We start from the raw sequence: 19,662 nt of genomic DNA, 5'->3' as shown, positions 1-19,662 counted from the left end.
CCTATAATAAAATTCGCGTTGGTTTCGCGGATCGGACGGTAGTACGAATTAAATATACAAATGTACATACATTAATATTAATAAAGTATATTTACAGCGTTCGAACTTCTTGTTAAATTTGTCATCGTCAACCTAATCCAAAAATAATAACATAGTTTACACAAAAAATACAAAAAAAAAAAACTATGTTCTAATTGACAATATATATAATTTTTGGCTGTCATGTAAATTACAAGTTTTATATAATTTTTATTATTTTGATAACCGTAAATGTAATTTATCGCTAAAGTAACATTTATCATATACTTATAATGGCTCTTTCGGATTCAATGTTTTTATTTGAGATAGGTATAAAACACCTAAAGTGTTACACAGCAGAGAAAGAATTAAAAGTAGTCACTCAATTTGCTGAGATATTCAAAACAACTATAAAAAATCCAATAACTTCGTCGTTACCAAAGAACGCACAGAAAGTAAAAGTACAATCAAAACAAAAGGTAAGAAAAAATAATGCTATGATCAAGAAAACGTCAAACCTGAAGCCGCAAATGGGTCGTCAATCAATATTGATAGTCAACAAACTACCTCTGCTTGTATCTTATATGAAACATTACCCACTCGAGTTATCTTTTTGGAGAGATACTAATCCGAATGTTAAATTGGGATCTGTTTTTATACCGTGGAACAAAGTATATGTTGAGTATTTGAGCGACGTAGAAAAAAAACCGACAATTCGACCACCGTGTTCACAAGGTTCATACAGTATTTATGATGATTTAAGCTCAAAAAGAGTCGTTTTAATTGAACTCAGTATTAAGTTAACATATTTAGGTAACAAAATAACAAGCCACTTAGGGTCCATTTCCAAAAATGTGCCTATGCTTATTTATACACAAATAAATTCAAAAACCAACACGATTTTAAATACTGGTAACAATATTAAAAGTGATAACCACAATCAAAACAAGCTTAATAGCAAACATATTACTTATATGAATCCTGAAGTAATAGAAAATATAGTTTCGATGACAAATACGGAGAAAAAATACGATAAAAACATCTCGATCAAATCATTGCACGATACAGTTTATCCAATTAATACCGTTAAAAGCAATAATATAATAATTGAGGAGAAACACAAAGATATTGATAACACTATGTCATGTTTATCAATTCGTGGTAAACGAAACGATACATTAAAATATATATTTGGAGATTCTTCAGGTACATTTGGTAACCAAGTTTACTGTGTCGGTTATTTTTCTGTTCAAAATGATTCTTCTCGTCAAAACTCTCCTAAAGAATCAGATGAAGAAAACGTAGAAGGATCAAGAGCTCAAAAAAAATTTAAATTCAAGAAATGCGCTTCGGATTGTCCTCGTAAAGAAAGAATAGGCTCAAGTTCAACAAGTGCAAATTCCTTAAACTTATCAGATGAAGCTGCTAAATTCAGTGTAATCAAATGTAAAGATGTTAATTGTAACGACAGAATTCACAGGAAATTACCACCATCAGCAGCGGATGATCGAATTAATTTAGATATATCGACCTTCAGAAAGCCATGTTGTAATGAAAATAAAACTGTAGAAAAAATAGAGGAGGTGATAGGAGGAGTAACAGCAAAAATGAAATATGGAGAAGATCCATGTTTTTGCGCTTGTGAATGTACATTTGGTTTTACTAAGAAAACAACATACTGTGGAGTTTGTGGTGGCTACGAATTAGCTGGTGAAGAGCTAACCAGTAGACCTATTCACGAAATGCCAATACCTTGTCCTATATTCCACAAAATACTTGATAAGAGTAAGTTAAAACCTGGTAGTACATCCGGCAGTGAAAGTCGAAAAAAATTGGACGATCAAAAGAACTTAAGAGTGAGTTCTCCTCAAAAAGCAGCGGCTTCTGATAAGCCTCTAATGGTTAGTGATAAGAAAAGCGTTGAATCCGAAAAAGACTCGAAAAAAGGCAAGAAAAAAAATAAAAAAGATGACAGGTTTAAATTCAATTATGGCTATAAAGGTATACGTATGTATTGAAAACACACTCACGGGAGTTCAACATGACATTGCATATTTTTGTTTAATTTTTATACGTATTGTATCTTATTTACAGCTCCTCAAATTGGTCACAGTAAATGTGGCTTACCCTGTTCGGGTACTTTAGATAATGTTCCCAAAAATATGGGTTGGCTTTGGACGGCAGAAAATGTGCCAGGAATGAAGGTAAGGATTTAAGTTTGTGTAATGAACTCACATGTTTAATTTTTTTGTTGTATTTTATCTTTTTTTTTACCTTTTTTTTATAGTTTCGCCCTATGTGGAAACCAGGTGCAACGAGTAAACACGTGGTAAGGTTATTAAAGATAGCGAAAAATCCAGGTCAATTGTTGTCAAAGAAGAAACGCAAAGATATAAATAAAAGAAAACGCCCTATAAAAAGACCTTTACTTATTGTTCACAAAAAGGATGGTGAATATACTATTACTATGGAAACTATGAAAAGTTATTTAAAACCAAGGACATTAAATCAACAACCTTATGAAGATAAGCCAGTCGTAACATACTTTATAGGCAGAACAGACGAGGAAAATCGAATTCGTCTCAAGAAAAAAGAACGAGCACGAAGACGGCTCGAGAGAGCTCAACGAGATTTTATACAAAGCACTTTTAGAGATATGTGTGAAGAAATTTGCTTAAAAACATATCAGCAAGCCCTAGGTATATTACCTGATACTGAAGATCCTAAATGTATGTGTTATCCAGCTTTGCCAACTCCAAAGACTACAAATATGAACGTTTCTTGCTCTTGTTCAGAAGACGAATTGTCAATTGGCTCCGATACTGATTCTGATGAATGGATTGTTGAGTTTACCCCCCCTAATGCAATATTTGATCCTAGTTATAAAGGAAAAAAAATAATTAAAGTAGATAATGGTTCACAATATTCATATCTTGATTATAGAGTTAAGCTCGTAGACAGGTTTGGAAATCTCGTTCCAAGGTTCTTTAAAGGTCTTGATGGAAAGGAACAGTGCAGTGACTTAGGTGGCTTTTGGAGTCCTGAACATAATTGGTTAGAAATAAATGTAGATGGCTATATAGCTCCAGATGGCAGATGGGCGCCTAATAATTTTATTGGTCCAAGTGGTGAGCAGGTTGACGCGGAGACTGGAAAATTCCAGGCTATGAATGGTAAATGGTTAGTTGTTGGCGTCGATGGATATATTGATTGTCATGGTAAATGGAAGTTCTACCCTGCAGCAGCAGGGTCAATAAAGAAAAAGAAACATCGTGGTGACCAAACAAAGAAGTGGAAAACTGGTGACAAGAAATATGACAAGTCTGAAACAAGTTGGAGCTGTTTTGGAGATGTCTCCCCTAGACAATTATCAAAGTTAGGAATCGTAGGTCATGGCGGTGACAGAAAATTACTTATTTCTACACTACAAGATATGTTGGCACACGGTGAAGACATAAATATACCTCAACCTAAAACAGTTTTTCATCTGCCTTTTTCTAAGAAAAGCAAGCTCGGTCCAAAGGATATAAATAAAAGTAATGTAATTAATTTAAGGGCCAAAAACAAGTGTCATCATCCCGTACCATCTGATAAAGGTATTGTCGCTGTCGATGCATACGGTAATAAAACGTATTTCAAATTAAGACATCGTAAAAATTTACGTCCACGGGAAAGATTGGCAACCCTAGAAGATCGCGGTATAAGTCTAAGTTCGTTTCATGTACCATGTTTTCATTCTTTCATCAACTCGGAAGTGATGAAAAAGCAGCTGCGTGATCGTCTTCTTGCACAGACGACAAAAACTACAGCGACGCAGGTTTAATAACTGTTATGTCCATCGTTCTAACCCATATATATTTTTTCTGTTTGAAGTGACAATTGGTAGTTTTTTACGACTTTTGTAATGTTTTAAGTGAAAGTTAATTTATTTGGTACTGTGCTAAGTTAAATTTTGTAACGTTTATTAATCGTAAGAAAAAATAAAACTAAAAATAAACGTACGGTTCTCTTAAAACTTTCAGTTTTTTTTTATATTTTATAATGAAGCAAAGATTATATAAGGATGTGAATTTGTTTTGGGCGTTTCCATTATCACATTGAAGTAAGATTTTTTTATTAGAGTAATTAATAAAACAAAACTGTTTGTAATTATAAATAAAATATTTTATAGGTACATAAAGATTGGAAACCAGGTGCTGTATCTAAGCGTTTACTTAAAGTTCTTAATAAAGCTAAAATAAGGAAGTCCACCGTAGAGGCGATTAAACGGACAAGACGTGTCAAAAAGAAAATTGAAGAGAAGCCCACGCTTATAGTTAGTAAAAACAATGGCAAGTATCACATTGAAATGCAAGTCACGTCTGAGAATTCGAAATACAATACTGAACGATACATGCCATTAATATATGAAATAGAATCTACAAACAATAAAGATAAAATAAAGCAAAGAGAACGGTTACAGCGGCGTCTTGTAAAAGCTGCTGTAAAAAATGTTTGGTCAGACCCATATCACCCTGAAGCTTGTGAAAACATTTGTGCAAAAACATACAATCGTGTTATTGGTGATTTGCCCCTAGGAGTTAATTGTAATGATGAAGAAATTGAAACTATTAATAGTTCATGTGAAGATGAAGAAGTCAATATCAGCACTACCTCCTCTGATGTAAATTGGGAAATTCATTTTACACCGCCTCTGATGTGTTATCAAGCGTTACACAAAGAGGATGAAAATCAATTGATTGTGTAACTTTATGCGAGATATAATATAGTAATATTTGTCGTACTGTTATCAAAATTGTTATTGTGATAATATAACGAAATAAAACAATTTTTATATTATCTGTTTTTATTATTAAATAATATATTTAGCATGTCCCAAATCACTAGGGACAAGGTTGTATGAGGCGCTATTCTTAGATAAAGCGGACCTATTCCTTTGTATAGACCATGAAGGCCTTCCTTCTTATATATTTTATTCAGGCAGTCAAAAACTCCGCTGTAAAGTAGTTCACCTTTCGACGCAGGGCCTGAAAAATACCAGTTTTTTTTTTTTTAAATATAATAAAAAAATGCCCTTCTGGTGGGTTGGGAAAAACTAAGCTTGCTATTGCTATTCCAATATTAATTAAATACTTACAAGTTTCTGGTGTGTAACATTTAATTATTATTCAATCCAATTTTACTTAGAAACGAAATTATAATAAAAAAGTATACACAATTTTATTTTTGTTTAAAATAATTATTTGATTAAAATTTAATTTACGAACAATCATGATATCGAAAATATAATACATAATAAGCGCAACTAAAAATCGGTAATTAGTTGGCAAGCCAAACCAAAGCCAACAAATATAAGGCGAAATGATCAAACTTACATGTATTTTTTATCATTTGGTCACCGTTAAATGAGAATGATAATTAATGTTACGGACAAAATGGTTACTTTACTATAATCACATCACATAGAGCCATTAATTACCCTGGTTATAAAGTCTTGTATTGACAACATCCAGAGGAGTTTCCAGCAATACACACACGACTCCACATGCAAGGCTTGCCGTGAACGCTAGCGTCGCGGGCGAATGCTCCCAATAACCGTGCGCAAGCAGGAGTTCTTTCACTCTGCAATGGATTAATAAGCTGAACAATTCCCCGCTACCTTTTTTAAATATGTTTCCATCAAAGTACAAACAGTGTTCTATAAGAGAAAACCTGGCCGTGCCGTTGTAAGAAATGATACGAGGCATAACTTTTTCATAAGGAAATTATTCGTCGTATGATTTTACAAAATGTTAAAGTTATTACATGTTTTAAAAATAATATGAACGGAAGGTCATTTCAGAGGGTGCAATTATGTGGTACAGCTTTAACAAACAAACGTGAAAAGTGATATGATTAAACTCTGACAATAATCAAGTGGTAATCTGATTACCCTGATTGTAAAGTCGTACAGCGACGACGTCAAAAGGGCATATGGCTAGAGCTACCATCACGCCACTCATACAGCTTGCGGTGAATGCGAGTCCAAGAGGAGATCGCTTACACAAGCCATAAGACAGCAATGTTTCTTTTGCACTGCAGGAGAAGAAATAATTAGTGTAGCAGTTTTTCAGCCAGCTTATTTTTATTTTCTAGACAAACGTCTCTCGTATCTCCGATCTTGATTATATTTTGCTAAAATAATCGCAGAATAGTCAAGATTTGAAATTCGATGTTTATTTAAATTAAATATTCTATTTATATGTCTGTTTTTGTTACACTTTTGCCCGTATTATATTCGTTCATTGAATGTAATGCAGTACACGCAACATAAACAAATACGGGTTAAAACAAAAACATGCCCAGAAAAGTTTAGCATACATTAATGCCGAGCTTATATTTTTTATTTTAGGACCTATAAAATCCCTAAGTGTGATAAAACAGTGGTAAGTGCTTGTATCGATATAAAAATAAATTACGTCGAAAATGTTGTAAGTTGAGCTGCGCTGCCGATAGCCAATCTTGAACAGGTAGCGTTTACACCAGCAAAAAAACCTTGTATTCCTTCCATCCTGTAGATCTTTACGAAGCCGTCTACCATACCTAGTGAGTGTGGGAGTATAAATTAATGAATGATGAGGAGATATATATTCTTTTTCGGAGGAAAACGTCCTATATGGCTTTCTTCATATTAATTTGTGCTCGTGATTTAATTTGCGAACATAGTCGAGAGGTTTTTAAAAAAACATAATTTTATTGTAAAGAAAAAGACATAAATAAAAGAAGAAATTAATAATTAATTATAAAGCCATAAGAGTGCTAATAGTTCTACAATAATTAATAATAAGTTCTAAGCATTTTTTACTGTTATAGTGTGGTCTACAATTAATTACCATTATACGAATGTTGCCTGCCCACTGCTATACTGGGATGGGCTGCTGCTTGCATTCTTGTCTTTAGCACAGAGGCAGGGTTGGCAGCAAGGCCACTCATCACTCCGCTGGCACTTGACCAGAACATTGTCCTGTGTATACTAATGTCACCTTCTTTAGTCTTCGTCCAACCTTGGACTTCAGCTATGTGATACATGCCCAATCTGTGAAACAATATTATAGGATTCCTTAAGGAGCTACTCCGGCTAAATTAACACTACGTCACGACGCACACCAACTAGTTTGGCAAGTTTAAAAATAATTAGCCTTTCCAAATAATTCTATGGTATTCGGATTACATATAGTATTTAAACTTTTGTTTTATAAAAGGTTATAGTGTAGTTATATATGTACGATTATCATCTTGAGTTATATAAAAAAATATAAAAAAATTACTTTATCTTTGAGTAACTACTAATATATTTTTTGAAATAGTGATTGAACTCAATTTTGGGGTAAAATTTTATTGGAATTTATTTGCTACGTAAATGCGCTTCTGACGCGAAACAATTTGTTTACCTTACGGAATTCATGCAGAAACCTAGAACCATCGCTGGCGCTAAGCCTTTTTGTAAGGCTAATGCTCCGTCGTTCTTAGCAATGACGTACAATGCGTGAAATATTCCCCTATATCTCGCGGCGTGTTCATTGCGTGCCCGTAGTTCGCCTTGCAGCTGTAAGCGCGTTTTCACCACATCCATAGGATTTGTGAAAATCGTTGCACCGGCACCCGCCAATCCTCCGATAACGAAATCCATTTTTGTTTAATTTTGTTGATATATTTACCTGTTAACGGTAAATTTGTTTTAACAGACACATTTAAGAAATAAATTGAATTACCTTAAATATAAAATACTCGCAAAATGCACTGTTAGTCTAATGCTACAGGCGGCAGGCCGCGAGTTCCTGGGTTCAAGGCCATTGGATTTTTGCAGATGTCAGTGCAGAGTAGTGCACTATACCTAATGGCTATGTCCCGCGCAGGTGACCATTCTGCCTTGAGAGTAGTTGATATTGGCAAAATTGGTCAAGGGCCAATTCTACTAACAAACTGTCATTTTATCAGAATCGAATCGAAATAGAATTCTACTAACACAACGATTCAGCTGAGGTTTGGTCGACGTTGGATCGGAACAGAATCGAAATTATATCGTAACCGTTATGAATTAGTAGAACTGTACCCCAGAACGACAGCATCCTTTGCGAAATAAAAGTATTGATTAAAAACTTTGAGATAAATCAAGAATATAGACAATATTGTTTTTTAAAGCATCAAATTTTATTTGCAACTAATGTCAAAATTTCTATATAATAATCTATATACATGTAAATAACTATAATATAATTAAAACAATAACTTGATTCGAATACCATATACTAAATAAACAAATGAAATATTTTTAGTACTTCAATCACACTTACCACATTTTATATTGGAATACGGACAGTGAATTATCATCACACATACATGACACGTTTTTATTTATTTATAGATGCTTCATATTTATCACTAAAAGAAAATTCTACGATCGGTATAAATTTAAGTCCGTCACTTTCGTATTATAATATACTTTAAATTCTACAACGCCACGAGCATTTAGTAGCAGTTACGTAAAAACACAGCGACTCTTGATACTGGCGTTTACTATCTGAAGTATCTGACTTGTTATGTTATCTGACGTTCGTGGCAATGAAACTAAAATTGCGAATAAGATAATGCTGTATGGAAGATATTATTGATTTTTATTTTTCAATTCATAATTCGTAATTGGCAATTATCGTTTTAAAATTTTTTGGGACAACAATTGTTAATGTAATATATAACAGTTAGTTTAATCCACGAAAACTCTATTATTACAGCTTACGTGGCACACTTGCACTGTTTCTTTCACATTGGAAAAAAAGAGTGGGGCGCGTCGTTGTGTTTATTATATATATGTGAAATATATATTATATTAATAAAATATTTACAAATTTATAATGATCACTCAATTGAAAATAAATATAACTCGCGTTGTACTTATTTTTATAAAAACGCGTGTATATGTATTGTCACGTGACGCCGACTATTTATACTTTTTCGTGTCGGACGCATTTTGCTTTAATTAAACATACTTCTATTTAGAGAGTTACAGAAATTTAACTTTACAATTTTATTCTTAATACCTACTTCTAATGTACCTAATCTTTATACCTAAACGAGCAACAACTTTTATTTGCTTACTAAGCTAGTCTATAATGGTATTATATTTAGTATTTATTTATTTTTATGCGTTTTTTTTACTTTTATGTAAAGGGTTATATAAAAGCTATTAACTGCCTCGTTGGTCTGGTGGCTTGATGTAAGGCGGCAGACCCGGAGGTCCTGGGTTCAATTCCCAGGTCGGGCTAATAAAAAGTTATTGGGTTTTTCTATCTGAAAATTCTCAGTAGCACCCCGGAGTCTGGAAGTTGGAAGTGTGTACCGTGCCTCGTAAAGCACGTAAAGCCGTTGGTCCTGCGCCTGAACTGCTTCCGGTCGTGTCGGATTGCCGTCCCATCGGATTATGAGAGTGAGGGAAGAGAAAGTGCACCTGTGTTTGCGCACACACTTATGCACTATAATATCTCCTGCGTAGTTGGCTAATCTCTCTTGAGATTGGCCTCCGTGGAAGAAATCGGTCTGGAGGACATTATTATTATTATATAAAAGCAAAAAAAACGCATAAAAATGTATTTCTTAGTATATAAACGGTTATATACTATATATAACCACGGGGCTTCCTGATAAATAAATACAAGTTTCACTTTACAACACAAGATAGTATTTTTTCCATAATTTCCAGATTAGAAATAATACAAAATATATAATTCTATTATTTCCTTATTATGCTACTACCGCTTAACATCGTCCACTATGACGTCACCTAATACGAGATTTGGCACTCGTTTGAGGAAGAGTTTACGTCGGCGCGCGCCATGAATGGGTAGGAATCGATATAATACGATAAAATAAACTATAGAGACTTTATTGAGAACTAAATAAGGGTTATTATTGAATACCAATGCAGATTTTTCTGTACATAGGGTTGCCAGGTTGCCAGTTTTAGCCGGATATGTTTAGCATTTCTGAGTCGTGTCCGGCCTAATTTTTATTTCCCCGGCCTGACTTTTTATCAGTTATTATATTAAGTGAAACGCAGTCGCTCTTGTTAATGGCCATTCTGGCGTTGGAATGAAATACTTGAAACATAACCGAAGATTGCGGATTCACACCCAGGCTTTATACTTCATCTCGTGCTCTGCGGTGAAGGCGTTAGTAAAACCGCATGTTTCGGTTGAAAATCCTTAACATGTTTACTTACTGGGGCAGCGTAATAAGCTCCTAACCCTCTCCTTAAAAGGATTTGCTTTAAAATTGCTTGCAGTGTTTGCAGAGTGAGTATGACCCTTGATGAATATTATAAATCTGTTGTACAGATTTCAAAACTTAAATCCGACTCTTAAAGAGTACATCTTATAAAATGCAACCTGGCAACCCTATACCATCCTATATACTAATCTAATGATTGGGCTAAAAAAACGCTACATGCATATATTTTACACTTGTAAGGTTCAAAGTACTATTAATAGGGAATATTTCAATGCTGTAAAAATATTTTTTTATTCGAATTTTATAATGTCGTCTTTGTTAATTATACAATACGATAACAGTAATTATCTTCGTAATTCAGCCGCGTAAATAACCTTGAATTAATACACGTTTAAATATAATGTTACGTAGGATGCGACATATTGTTATATCATTGTATGTTTTATATTTACATCGTGACTTGTAGTTTAATACGTCATACTTTGTGAAATAGAAAAATTATATATTTTTTACATGATATATGAAGTTAAGGCCGGCCATACACGGACTGTTCGAAGCAGTCAGGATGGACTTTTTTTTAACGTTGGAAATATGTATTACGCGTTTCCAAGGCGCCGAGTGCGCTCCGAACATCGAAATACCTACTAAAAAACCAGCGGTACCCTTTTCGTCTTAACGGAGCGCCACGGGAACGCTTGTGCATGCTACCGTGACCAGTCAAGATGTATTGCTTCAAGCCTAATATATATTAAAATTCGGAAGAGAGTTTGTTTGTTAGGTTTGATTGAAGTCTAAGCTACTCAACCAATCAACACGTAAATTTGCAAATATACACGTTACCAGGGGTAAAATTTGCAAATATACAGAAACGGAAAGAATACCTAACACCTGACCCGTGTAAGGGGCGAAGCCGGGGTTGGAAAGTATACTCTGAACATTTGGTTATTCACTTTTTGTTAGATGGAACTAGTGAGGCAACGTAACATTTCGATTATTATCGATTCGATTGACACTTTTATTGACTCTTATAAAATGGAAAGGACTATACGATTAATAATATTGCATTGGCAAATAATGTGGCTATCGACATTTATAAATTTAGGGGAATACTCGACATTATGTAAAACTTTCATGTCGGATAATAAGAACCTTATTTAAGTTTATTTTACAAAAATACATATTTAGTGTAAACATACAATTTATAACCATTGGCTTTTTTTCTAAATATATTAGTAGGTACTTAGGATACATGAGTAATTTATATATTTTATTGATAATAATATCCTCACCAAAAAGTGGAAACAAGGTTTACTGTTATACTTACTTACTAATGTATAAAACGACTATTCTCGATTTATTCAAAATTTATTAGACATTCGATGTCATCACTAAGTAATGAAAACTAGTATTAGTTTATAGATTTACAGAGTGTTTGGGGTGTTACCCGGTAGTTTTGGTACTGTGAGACTTCAAAAATAAAACCACCGAGTATGAACTGCTGGTTAGATAGTGTTATTGTAATCCTTTTATGAATCTACAAAAACTTATATTGTACTCTAGAAAAAATATTCCTATAGCGCGATGTATAATACATCTAACGCCATCTATTGACGAGAAGATTAACTAACTAATATTAAGCATAATGTAATCTGATCTTGAACAGAGAGAGTGACACTAAATTTATTAAATTATATATTTCTATTTGCTTATACATTTTAAATATTATTATTTTTTTAAGTAAAAGTAAAAGTAACAGCCTGTAAATGTCCCACTGCTGGGCTAAGGCCTCCTCTCCCTAGTTGAGGAGAAGGTTTGGAGCTTATTCCACCACGCTGCTCCAATGCGGGTTGGTGGAATACACATGTGGCAGAATTTTGATGAAATTAGACACATGCAGGTTTCCTCACGATGTTTTCCTTCACCGTAAAGCACGAGATGAATTATAATCACAAATTAAGCACATGAAAATTCAGTGGTGCTTGCCCGGGTTTGAACCCACGATCATCGGTTAAGATTCACGCGTTCTTACCACTGGGCCATCTCGACTTCATATTATATTATTTATTATATTATTTATATTATTTTTTTATTCAATATGAAATAGTTTCTTTTTCCAAGAATTCAAACAAAAAAAACCTCTCTGTTTTAGTAATGCTTGCATGTTTTTTATTTTAGCCTATTGAGCGTGTTATAAAATTGTATTCACTTTTATTATTTAAGTAATTTTATCTTCTTTTACCTTTTACTGCACTGAATGTAACGTTTGTGTTGGCAGCGTACAAGGCGTAGACTGAAAAGCAGCCTAGCTGAGACTACGACCTTTCCACTAAATTATCAAATATCATATTGTTAACTCTTTTTTATGGTTTTGTACCTTAATTTTGTCTTTGTTTCTTTTTGGTGAATAAAGTTATTTATTATTATTATTATTTAAATAGGTTTAGCGTCATTAAGTTCATATTTTCGGGTGTTGTGTTAAGTGTTGACTATATTTATTAAGTATGACAATTATCCTTTTACGTACGTTTTTATAATGTGTGATAGTTGTCATAATGAATATTAGGTGGTTTAGATATTTGTGTTAATTATATCAAAAAGTAAATAACCATAAATGGAAAGCGTGGGTATTTTGTTCTGACAGATATAAATTACCTTAAGTTGTTTTCCTTTTACCACCAAGTACAAAATATTAACAAAAATGATGTACACGTTGGTGCTTGCTTGTTTTACTGGTGGTAGGGCTTTGTGCAAGCTCGTTTGAGTAGGTACCACCCACTCATCAGATATTCTACCGCAAAACAGCAGTACTTGATATTGTTGTGATCCGGTTTGAAGGGTGAGTGAGCCAGTGTAATTACAGGCACCAGGGACATAAAATCTTAGTTCCCAAGGTTGGTGGCGCATTGGCTATGTAAGCGATGGTTGACATTTCTTACAATGCCAATGTCTAAGGGCGTTTGGTGACCACTTACCATCAGGTGGCCCATATGCTCGTCCGCCGACCTATTCAATAAAAGAAAAGTATTAAAAACTGCGATTTTACTCGTGTATTAAAATGCAAGTTTTCTGTTCACTACGCCATCTCGGCTCAGTCAATATGTGTGTGAGAAAATGTGTGTAAGTTATATTGCATAGGTTTTTTATTTAAATGATACATTAAAAACTAAAAGTACACATGACATACAAAAAATATGTATATTCTAACCTCTTTGTATATGAATCATTGATCGACCTCTAAGGTCAATAGCCATGACTTCAGGCCACAAGGTTGACTAGACTTATCAATGAATCACCATTTTAATGTCAAGTTCACAGCGTCATTAGAAAGCCTTATCGTAAAAGGCTTTCTAATTTTTTATATATTATCTCTTAAAAATGTATTCTGAATCATTTTATACTAATAATATTTTAAAAAGTAAAGTGTGTTTGTTAATTTGTCCTATTTGTTTCAGTAAAAACAACTAATCGAATATATCAAGAAATATATTTTTGTATCGCTTCATGCTGAAACGGCTAAACAAATTTCAAAGAACTTTCGTATGAAAATATTTTTGATTTTCAGGACGTACTGAGTACTTGACTATGATACAGGTGGGTATCTAGTGATGATAAAATCGAATGACAAAAAGAAATATCTTATCAAGATAATCTATACTCATATTATAATTTTATTTACTGGTGGTAGAGCTTTGTGCAAGCTTTTCTGGGTAGGTACCACCCACTCATCAGATATTCTACCGCAAAACAGCAGTACTTGGTATTGTTGTTTTCCGGTTTGAAGGGTGAGTGAGCAAGTGTAATTACATGCACAAGGGACATAACTTAGTTCCCAAGGTTGGTGGTGTATTGGTGATGTAAGCGATGGATAACATTTCTTAAAATGCGTTTGGGCGTTGGTGACCACTTACCATCAGGCCCATATGCTCATCCGCCTTCCTATTCTATAAAAAAAAATTCTATAAAAAAATTTTTTATGAAGCAAACTTGAACCCCAAGGAAGGACATACTTTTTTTCACTTAACACCTCTCTACCTCACGAGCGAAAACTTGTTTATAATGAAGAAAGAATCGATTTTAGCGATAATAATTTGAATTCAATAAATAATAAATTAGTTGCGCGAATCATTGAGGGGATATGCCATAATCGCCACGCTTGGCAGACGGGTTGGCGATCGCAGTAAGTTAGTCATAGTACTCAGAGAGACGCTGTTGCCCGTTCTCTGGTGTTTATTCCCTTATACGATATCTTCTCATCCCAAATACCGCAGTGTCTCAAGTCGAAAGTCTTCGACCAGTGTGTGTTGCCAGTGATGACTTATGGATCAGAGACGTGGTCGCTCACAATGGGCCTCATGAGAAGGCTCAAGGTCACTCAAAGGGCAATGGAGAGGGCTGTGCTCGGAGTTTATCTGCGAGATCGAATCAGAAATGATGAAAACCGCAGGCGAACCAAAGTAACCGACATAGCCCGAAGAATTGCTAAATTGAAGTGGCAGTGGGCGGGGCACATTGCTCGCAGAACCGACGGCCTCTGGGGCAGAAAGGTTCTCGAGTGGCGACCACGAACCGGAAGACGCAGCGTGGGCAAGCCCCCTACAAGGTGGACCGACGACTTAGAACGAGTCGCGGGAAGCCGTTGGATGCGGGCAGCGCAAGATCGGCCAACGTGGAAATTCTTGGGGAAGGTCTTTGTCCAGCAGTGGTAGTTTTTCGGCTGATATGATGATGATGATGAAAAAATAAATTAATCAAATTGCATTATTTATTCACGATCCAGTTATTGTAGCGACGGACAATAAATTGACTAATCACTTAATTCGTCACTAATGTGAACTATTATTGTTTGCAAATATATAACAATATAATTTCAATGTTGTTTTCCTATTCATGGAGTTACATATTTTGTTCTTATCATATACTCGTTAATCTTCAAACACATTATATAAACTTAATAATAACTAATATTATAAGAATTTGAGATAAGACATTAAACCATATAATTTTCGAACTCTTTTATAAGTTATAAAGATTTATTAGTTACAGTATAAATACAGTACTAATATATTATAATAGTATTAATTCCTGTATCAATATATTAAGATTTAGAGGTGCGTTTTGTACTCGTTTTTCCAAATACACGCAAAATCTACTAGTCATATTAATATGAAACTTTCACATTTTATAGTTTCAAGGTGCATAGAGGATATCTAATGTTCATATGTAATATTATTTTGAGGATATAGCATTATTATATTGTATCGATGTTTGATAAGAAACAAAATTCACCTCTTTGTTATTGGTGTGATTTCAAACATGTTATCTTTGTCATAATCATGAACAAAAAAAACCAAAATCAATCAATATCTACATCTAATAAATAATATTTTAATAATTAAATTCTTAGGTATTTCAAACGTTACTTTACTAACAATTACTTTACCAGGATATCGCATAGATCAAAGGCATATGTACATAATTTACATAAATTGCAGTCATTTTGTATAAAACATCAATCCATCAAGAACATTCGGTGTACGTCACGAAAATTACATTTTATGCTGAAGGACGGTGCGATCGATGGTAGTTATGACGGCCATTATTGAATAAGCATAGTTCTGTCCAATGAAATGAATAACGAGGGAAGTTTACTTGAAGCAGGTGCAGTTGGTCACATGTATGATGTATGAGAACTAATGAGCTGTATCATTATGTTAAAAGATTTGGTTTTGTCATTTTTATTCGAATATATGTTTTAAATAATTTTACTTGGTACCTATTCGACCGCAAACAGCAATAATTAGTCTTGTTGTGTTCCGGTTTGAAGGGTGAGTGAGCCAGTGTAACTACAGGCACAAGGGACATAATATCTTATTTCCCAAGTTGGTGCATTGACGATGTAAGGTATATTTAATATTTATTACAGTGCCAGTGTCTATGGTTGGTGGTTACCACTTACCATTAAGTGGGCATTTGCCAATTTGACTATACACATATATGTATAATGTATAATATAAATACTCATCTACCTTTAATATATGAGTAAAATGCAAATGGTCACAGCTCTGCATTGGACTAGCGTGATGAAATAAACTTTAAATCCTATTTAACAGAAGAGGAGGCCATCGCTTAATTCATACTTGTGAGATAATTGTGGTCTGTTACTATATTCAAATGCAAATTCTCTGATCAGCGAAAGAAACTCAGCTTGGTCTTTTGTCTAATTGCTTACCATTTAAAATATATTAAATAGCTGAAAACAAACCTTCTCCTGCTGTTACCATATAGCTGTTATACTTTTCAAAATGAAATGACGTTTATTTTATATAAATTGAATGAACCTATATTCGTAAATTCGACACTTATGTTAGGAGTGGGAATCGAAAAAGTGGAATTTGAACTTGCGACAGTAATATTGCTCGACGACCGTTGGGCTATTGGGGGATTAAATACTTTTATTACTTATTTTCAAATTCGTAAAATTTTGTTTTTTTATCATGCAAGAAGTTAAAAAAGTTATGATCAAGATACATAGGTAGTTAAATTAAGGAATTTAGACTTTAAGACGCTACTTAGCTTAACTGTAGGATTTTAATTCGTATATATAGTACAAAATAGTTTTTTTTAGGTATAATCAAATTATAAAAATCGTTAATTTTATTGAGCTGAACGAACATTCAAATATTATTTATGTTAAAGTTATTGTAATAATAGACACTGGCATAAATGTTACGAAAAAAAAGGTTGTCAATGTCACTTTTCAATAAAAATATGTAACATAACTCGCTTGATTTGCCAGGGTGAGGGGACGAATGTGATAATAAAAATTAAAATCAGTCAATTGCGCCGATGCCGACGTAGCTTCGTGTTGTGTCCAGTCACAGGGGCCATCGCGCGTTAGCCGTTCGATTATCGGCCACACACATCCAAGGTCACGGGTTGTGGGCGGGCGGCTACCATGCTGCCCGGTCCACTCGTGGCGCTCGACGCTCAGAAAACGCGCGCGCTCACTACTATTTACGCGCCGCGGAAACTCAAAACACGAAAACACAAAACGGCACAATCGAGGATGCTAGAAAACAATATACCAATAAAATCTACCCTGTCCCCTTTCCATCCGCTACCAGCTATTGGTCAGAAAAAAGAAAAAACTAAAGTTATTGTCTTTGATTTGAAAAAAGACGATAATGCTTTAAAATTGCAGGAAGTTCTCAAGCCACTAACACCTTTAAGCATTCATGCTCTACGAAAGAGTACGGATTACGACAACAGGAAACCGCATCCACTTTTAAGAGAGAATACGTACGATGTTATCGAGCCGATATATCTCAATGCGGATAAATTGAAAAATACGAGGAGGACAGTTTCCGAAAACGGTACAGCGCCGAAGCTGTCACCGAAGACGAGATTTAAAAACGCAGCGTTGCAAGTTGCAAAACTAACGTCTTTACCGGAAACGGGAAAATTATTATGTTTACGGGAAAGAGAGACCTATAATATAATATGTCGAGATAACGATTCTTGTCGATTGCAGAAATTACCACAAAGCCCTGCACAGAAATTAAATACATTGTCGGAAATTTTTCAAAACTTAGAAATGAAGGGGCGACACAGAGACAGGATGAAAAAAGAGAATAGTTGGTTTTAAACAAATTATAGTTTAAGAGTATTCTATATAAAGTTTTCTATGAGCATCTTGTGAAAGTGTTTACGAAGTGAAAAAAACTGATAACGTGTTAAAAAATTCTGTATTTATATTTTGTTATAATTCGAATGTAAACGAGAGATTTTCCAATTGCTCAAGAGTTTTCGAATTGCGTGTTTGTTGCGCGTTCATAAAATATTAAATAAAAGTGTGTCTAAGTTTTTTAAGACATGTTTTATTTATGAAAAGGGGTATTTCCGAATTTGTTATATCTTCGATTTTATATTTTATTAGTGATAACTTAAAAAATAAATATTATGTAACGGTAGCGAAATTTTAAGGCAATAGCGCAATTTATCATAAATCAAAAATACAAGATATATTAAAATGTAAATATTATTACGTAAGTAGATAAGCAATATTTTTTTATAATTAAATATTAGATTAACTCCCACTACTTACAAAATAGTCAAAATATCATTATACTAATCTAAAAGTAGCGAGCACGGATAAATTAACTTGAGGCTACCTTGACCGACGATAACCATTACAGCCAAAACTACTTCCTACTACAGGGCGTTTTATGTATTTAGTTATTGTACGTAGTTTGTCGTTGTATATCTATAAATATAAACATTATAATTCAATCTCGGACAAACAAGTATAAATTGACCAAATCAAGGACTATTTAGCAAAAATTGGTACCATAATTTTTTTATCGCTAATAAAATTTTAATAAAATTCGGCATAAGATTTTTGTACTTTACATTGATTCATTGATGATTTAATTTTTATTTAACGATTATTTCTCATTTTTTACTCCGTTCGTGGGAAATCATAATTATATTTTTGCAGTATAAATATTGATGAATATATATTACTCTTTATATATAAAAGACAATCACAAACAATTCATATCAGTGAGGACCTGCATACATGGAGTATGCAAGCAGCAGCCTGTAAATGACATCCCATAGCTGGGATAAGACCTCCTATTTAGGAGGAAGTTTGGATCATTCCATCACGCTGCTCCAAATGCGAGTTAGTCTATATTATAAACGTGTATGTGAATATTTATTATAAAGAAAAAAATAGAGAAAAATGTTACTATTATTTACTTTTTAAGCCATATCCGGTAAAACCTTTGGTTTAGACGAATATATCCATATACCAAAGTCCTTTAAAATGTTTTAGTCAAACTGTACGTTACCAGTTACCAACAACTTTCAGAAATAATATTATCATCACATTTTCTGTGAATATTTCAATTCTTTTTACGCCAATGTTAAGTTATGATAACTAGGTATTGAATTCGATTTTATCCAATTTAGAAAACTAATTATTGTATATTATATGCATACCATTTAAAACCTCTCGAATTAAAAAAAAATCGTTTAATGAGTGCATAAGCTGCACTACAATATTTAGTGTTATGTAGGTCATGCAAAGAAATGCGCTCGCGTTTGTCTGATCGCGTGACAACGGATGGACACGTCGGACAATCCTTTACATGCTTTTAAATATAAGCTTAACATTTGTTTTTAATATGCTAGCATAAACAAAGAGTTATAGAAACAAAGGATTGAATTTTAAAGCTTATAATGTACTTATTTGTTTAGTGTTTTTATTTAATTAAGAAATTAAAGTAATCGCCTGTAAATACTTTAAGCACAGTATTTTGTTAAAAAACAACAACAAATTCGAAGCAAGTATCACTAACATTAATGTGCTTAATTTAT

The 19,662-nt window shown here is 33.6% G+C and overlaps 3 protein-coding genes across 9 annotated transcripts; 2 read left to right on the top strand and 1 right to left on the bottom strand.

Moving 5' to 3' along the window:
- The first annotated feature begins 241 nt into the window (after positions 1–241).
- LOC126770163 (uncharacterized) lies at positions 242–4,846 on the top strand. Of its 2 annotated transcripts, none has more exons than XR_007669443.1 (4): positions 242–2,025; positions 2,113–2,222; positions 2,306–4,120; positions 4,190–4,216. XR_007669443.1 is itself a non-coding variant. In XM_050489377.1 (4 exons), exons 1-4 carry the CDS (start codon positions 312–314, stop codon positions 4,763–4,765), a joined length of 3,930 nt encoding a protein of 1,309 aa, XP_050345334.1. In that variant the 5' UTR covers positions 242–311; the 3' UTR covers positions 4,766–4,846. The 2 variants fall into 2 exon arrangements, 1 of the variants encoding a protein (XP_050345334.1); XM_050489377.1 differs by having other exon boundaries at positions 2,306–3,835; positions 4,190–4,846.
- Positions 4,847–4,852: 6 nt separating this feature from the next.
- Positions 4,853–8,569, bottom strand: LOC126770224 (solute carrier family 25 member 35-like). Of its 6 annotated transcripts, none has more exons than XM_050489495.1 (6): positions 8,352–8,569; positions 7,449–7,715; positions 6,891–7,093; positions 6,477–6,600; positions 5,951–6,093; positions 4,853–5,045 (listed from the first exon to the last, which is right to left on the bottom strand). In XM_050489495.1, exons 2-6 carry the CDS (start codon positions 7,685–7,687, stop codon positions 4,855–4,857), a joined length of 900 nt encoding a protein of 299 aa, XP_050345452.1. In that variant the 5' UTR covers positions 7,688–7,715; positions 8,352–8,569; the 3' UTR covers positions 4,853–4,854. The 6 variants fall into 6 exon arrangements, with proteins under 6 accessions (XP_050345452.1, XP_050345453.1, XP_050345455.1 ...); XM_050489496.1 differs by lacking the exon at positions 5,951–6,093 and adding an exon at positions 5,498–5,640; XM_050489498.1 differs by having other exon boundaries at positions 8,398–8,569.
- Positions 8,570–17,050: 8,481 nt separating this feature from the next.
- On the top strand, positions 17,051–18,053 carry LOC126770235 (uncharacterized). Its single transcript, XM_050489512.1, has one exon. The coding sequence runs from the start codon at positions 17,237–17,239 to the stop codon at positions 17,924–17,926; it is 690 nt and encodes a 229-aa protein (XP_050345469.1). The 5' UTR covers positions 17,051–17,236; the 3' UTR covers positions 17,927–18,053.
- The last annotated feature ends 1,609 nt before the right edge of the window (positions 18,054–19,662 follow it).

Source organism: Nymphalis io, chromosome 8 (genome assembly GCF_905147045.1).
Source record: "Nymphalis io chromosome 8, ilAglIoxx1.1, whole genome shotgun sequence".
NCBI lineage: Eukaryota > Metazoa > Arthropoda > Insecta > Lepidoptera > Nymphalidae > Nymphalis > Nymphalis io.
The sequence above is the reverse complement of the archived record's forward strand: the minus strand, read 5'-3'. Positions and strand labels throughout refer to the sequence as shown.

What these genes read in the sequence shown, in the direction of transcription:
- LOC126770224 (XM_050489495.1), bottom strand. Translation starts at nt 7,687, where the DNA reads ATGGATTTCGTTATCGGAGGATTGGCGGGTGCCGGTGCAACGATTTTC. An exon ending in TTCTGCATGAATTCCGTAAG is followed by an intron (nt 7,094 to 7,448) that starts GTAAACAAATTG and finishes ATTGTTTCACAG; the next exon opens with ATTGGGCATGTATCACATAG. An exon ending in TGTACGACTTTACAATCAGG is followed by an intron (nt 5,046 to 5,950) that starts GTAATCAGATTA and finishes GGTATTTTTCAG; the next exon opens with GCCCTGCGTCGAAAGGTGAA.
- LOC126770235 (XM_050489512.1), top strand. Translation starts at nt 17,237, where the DNA reads ATGCTGCCCGGTCCACTCGTGGCGCTCGACGCTCAGAAAACGCGCGCG.
- LOC126770163 (XM_050489377.1), top strand. Translation starts at nt 312, where the DNA reads ATGGCTCTTTCGGATTCAATGTTTTTATTTGAGATAGGTATAAAACAC. An exon ending in TTATGGCTATAAAGGTATAC is followed by an intron (nt 2,026 to 2,112) that starts GTATGTATTGAA and finishes TCTTATTTACAG; the next exon opens with CTCCTCAAATTGGTCACAGT. An exon ending in CAAAAACTACAGCGACGCAG is followed by an intron (nt 3,836 to 4,189) that starts GTTTAATAACTG and finishes AATATTTTATAG; the next exon opens with GTACATAAAGATTGGAAACC.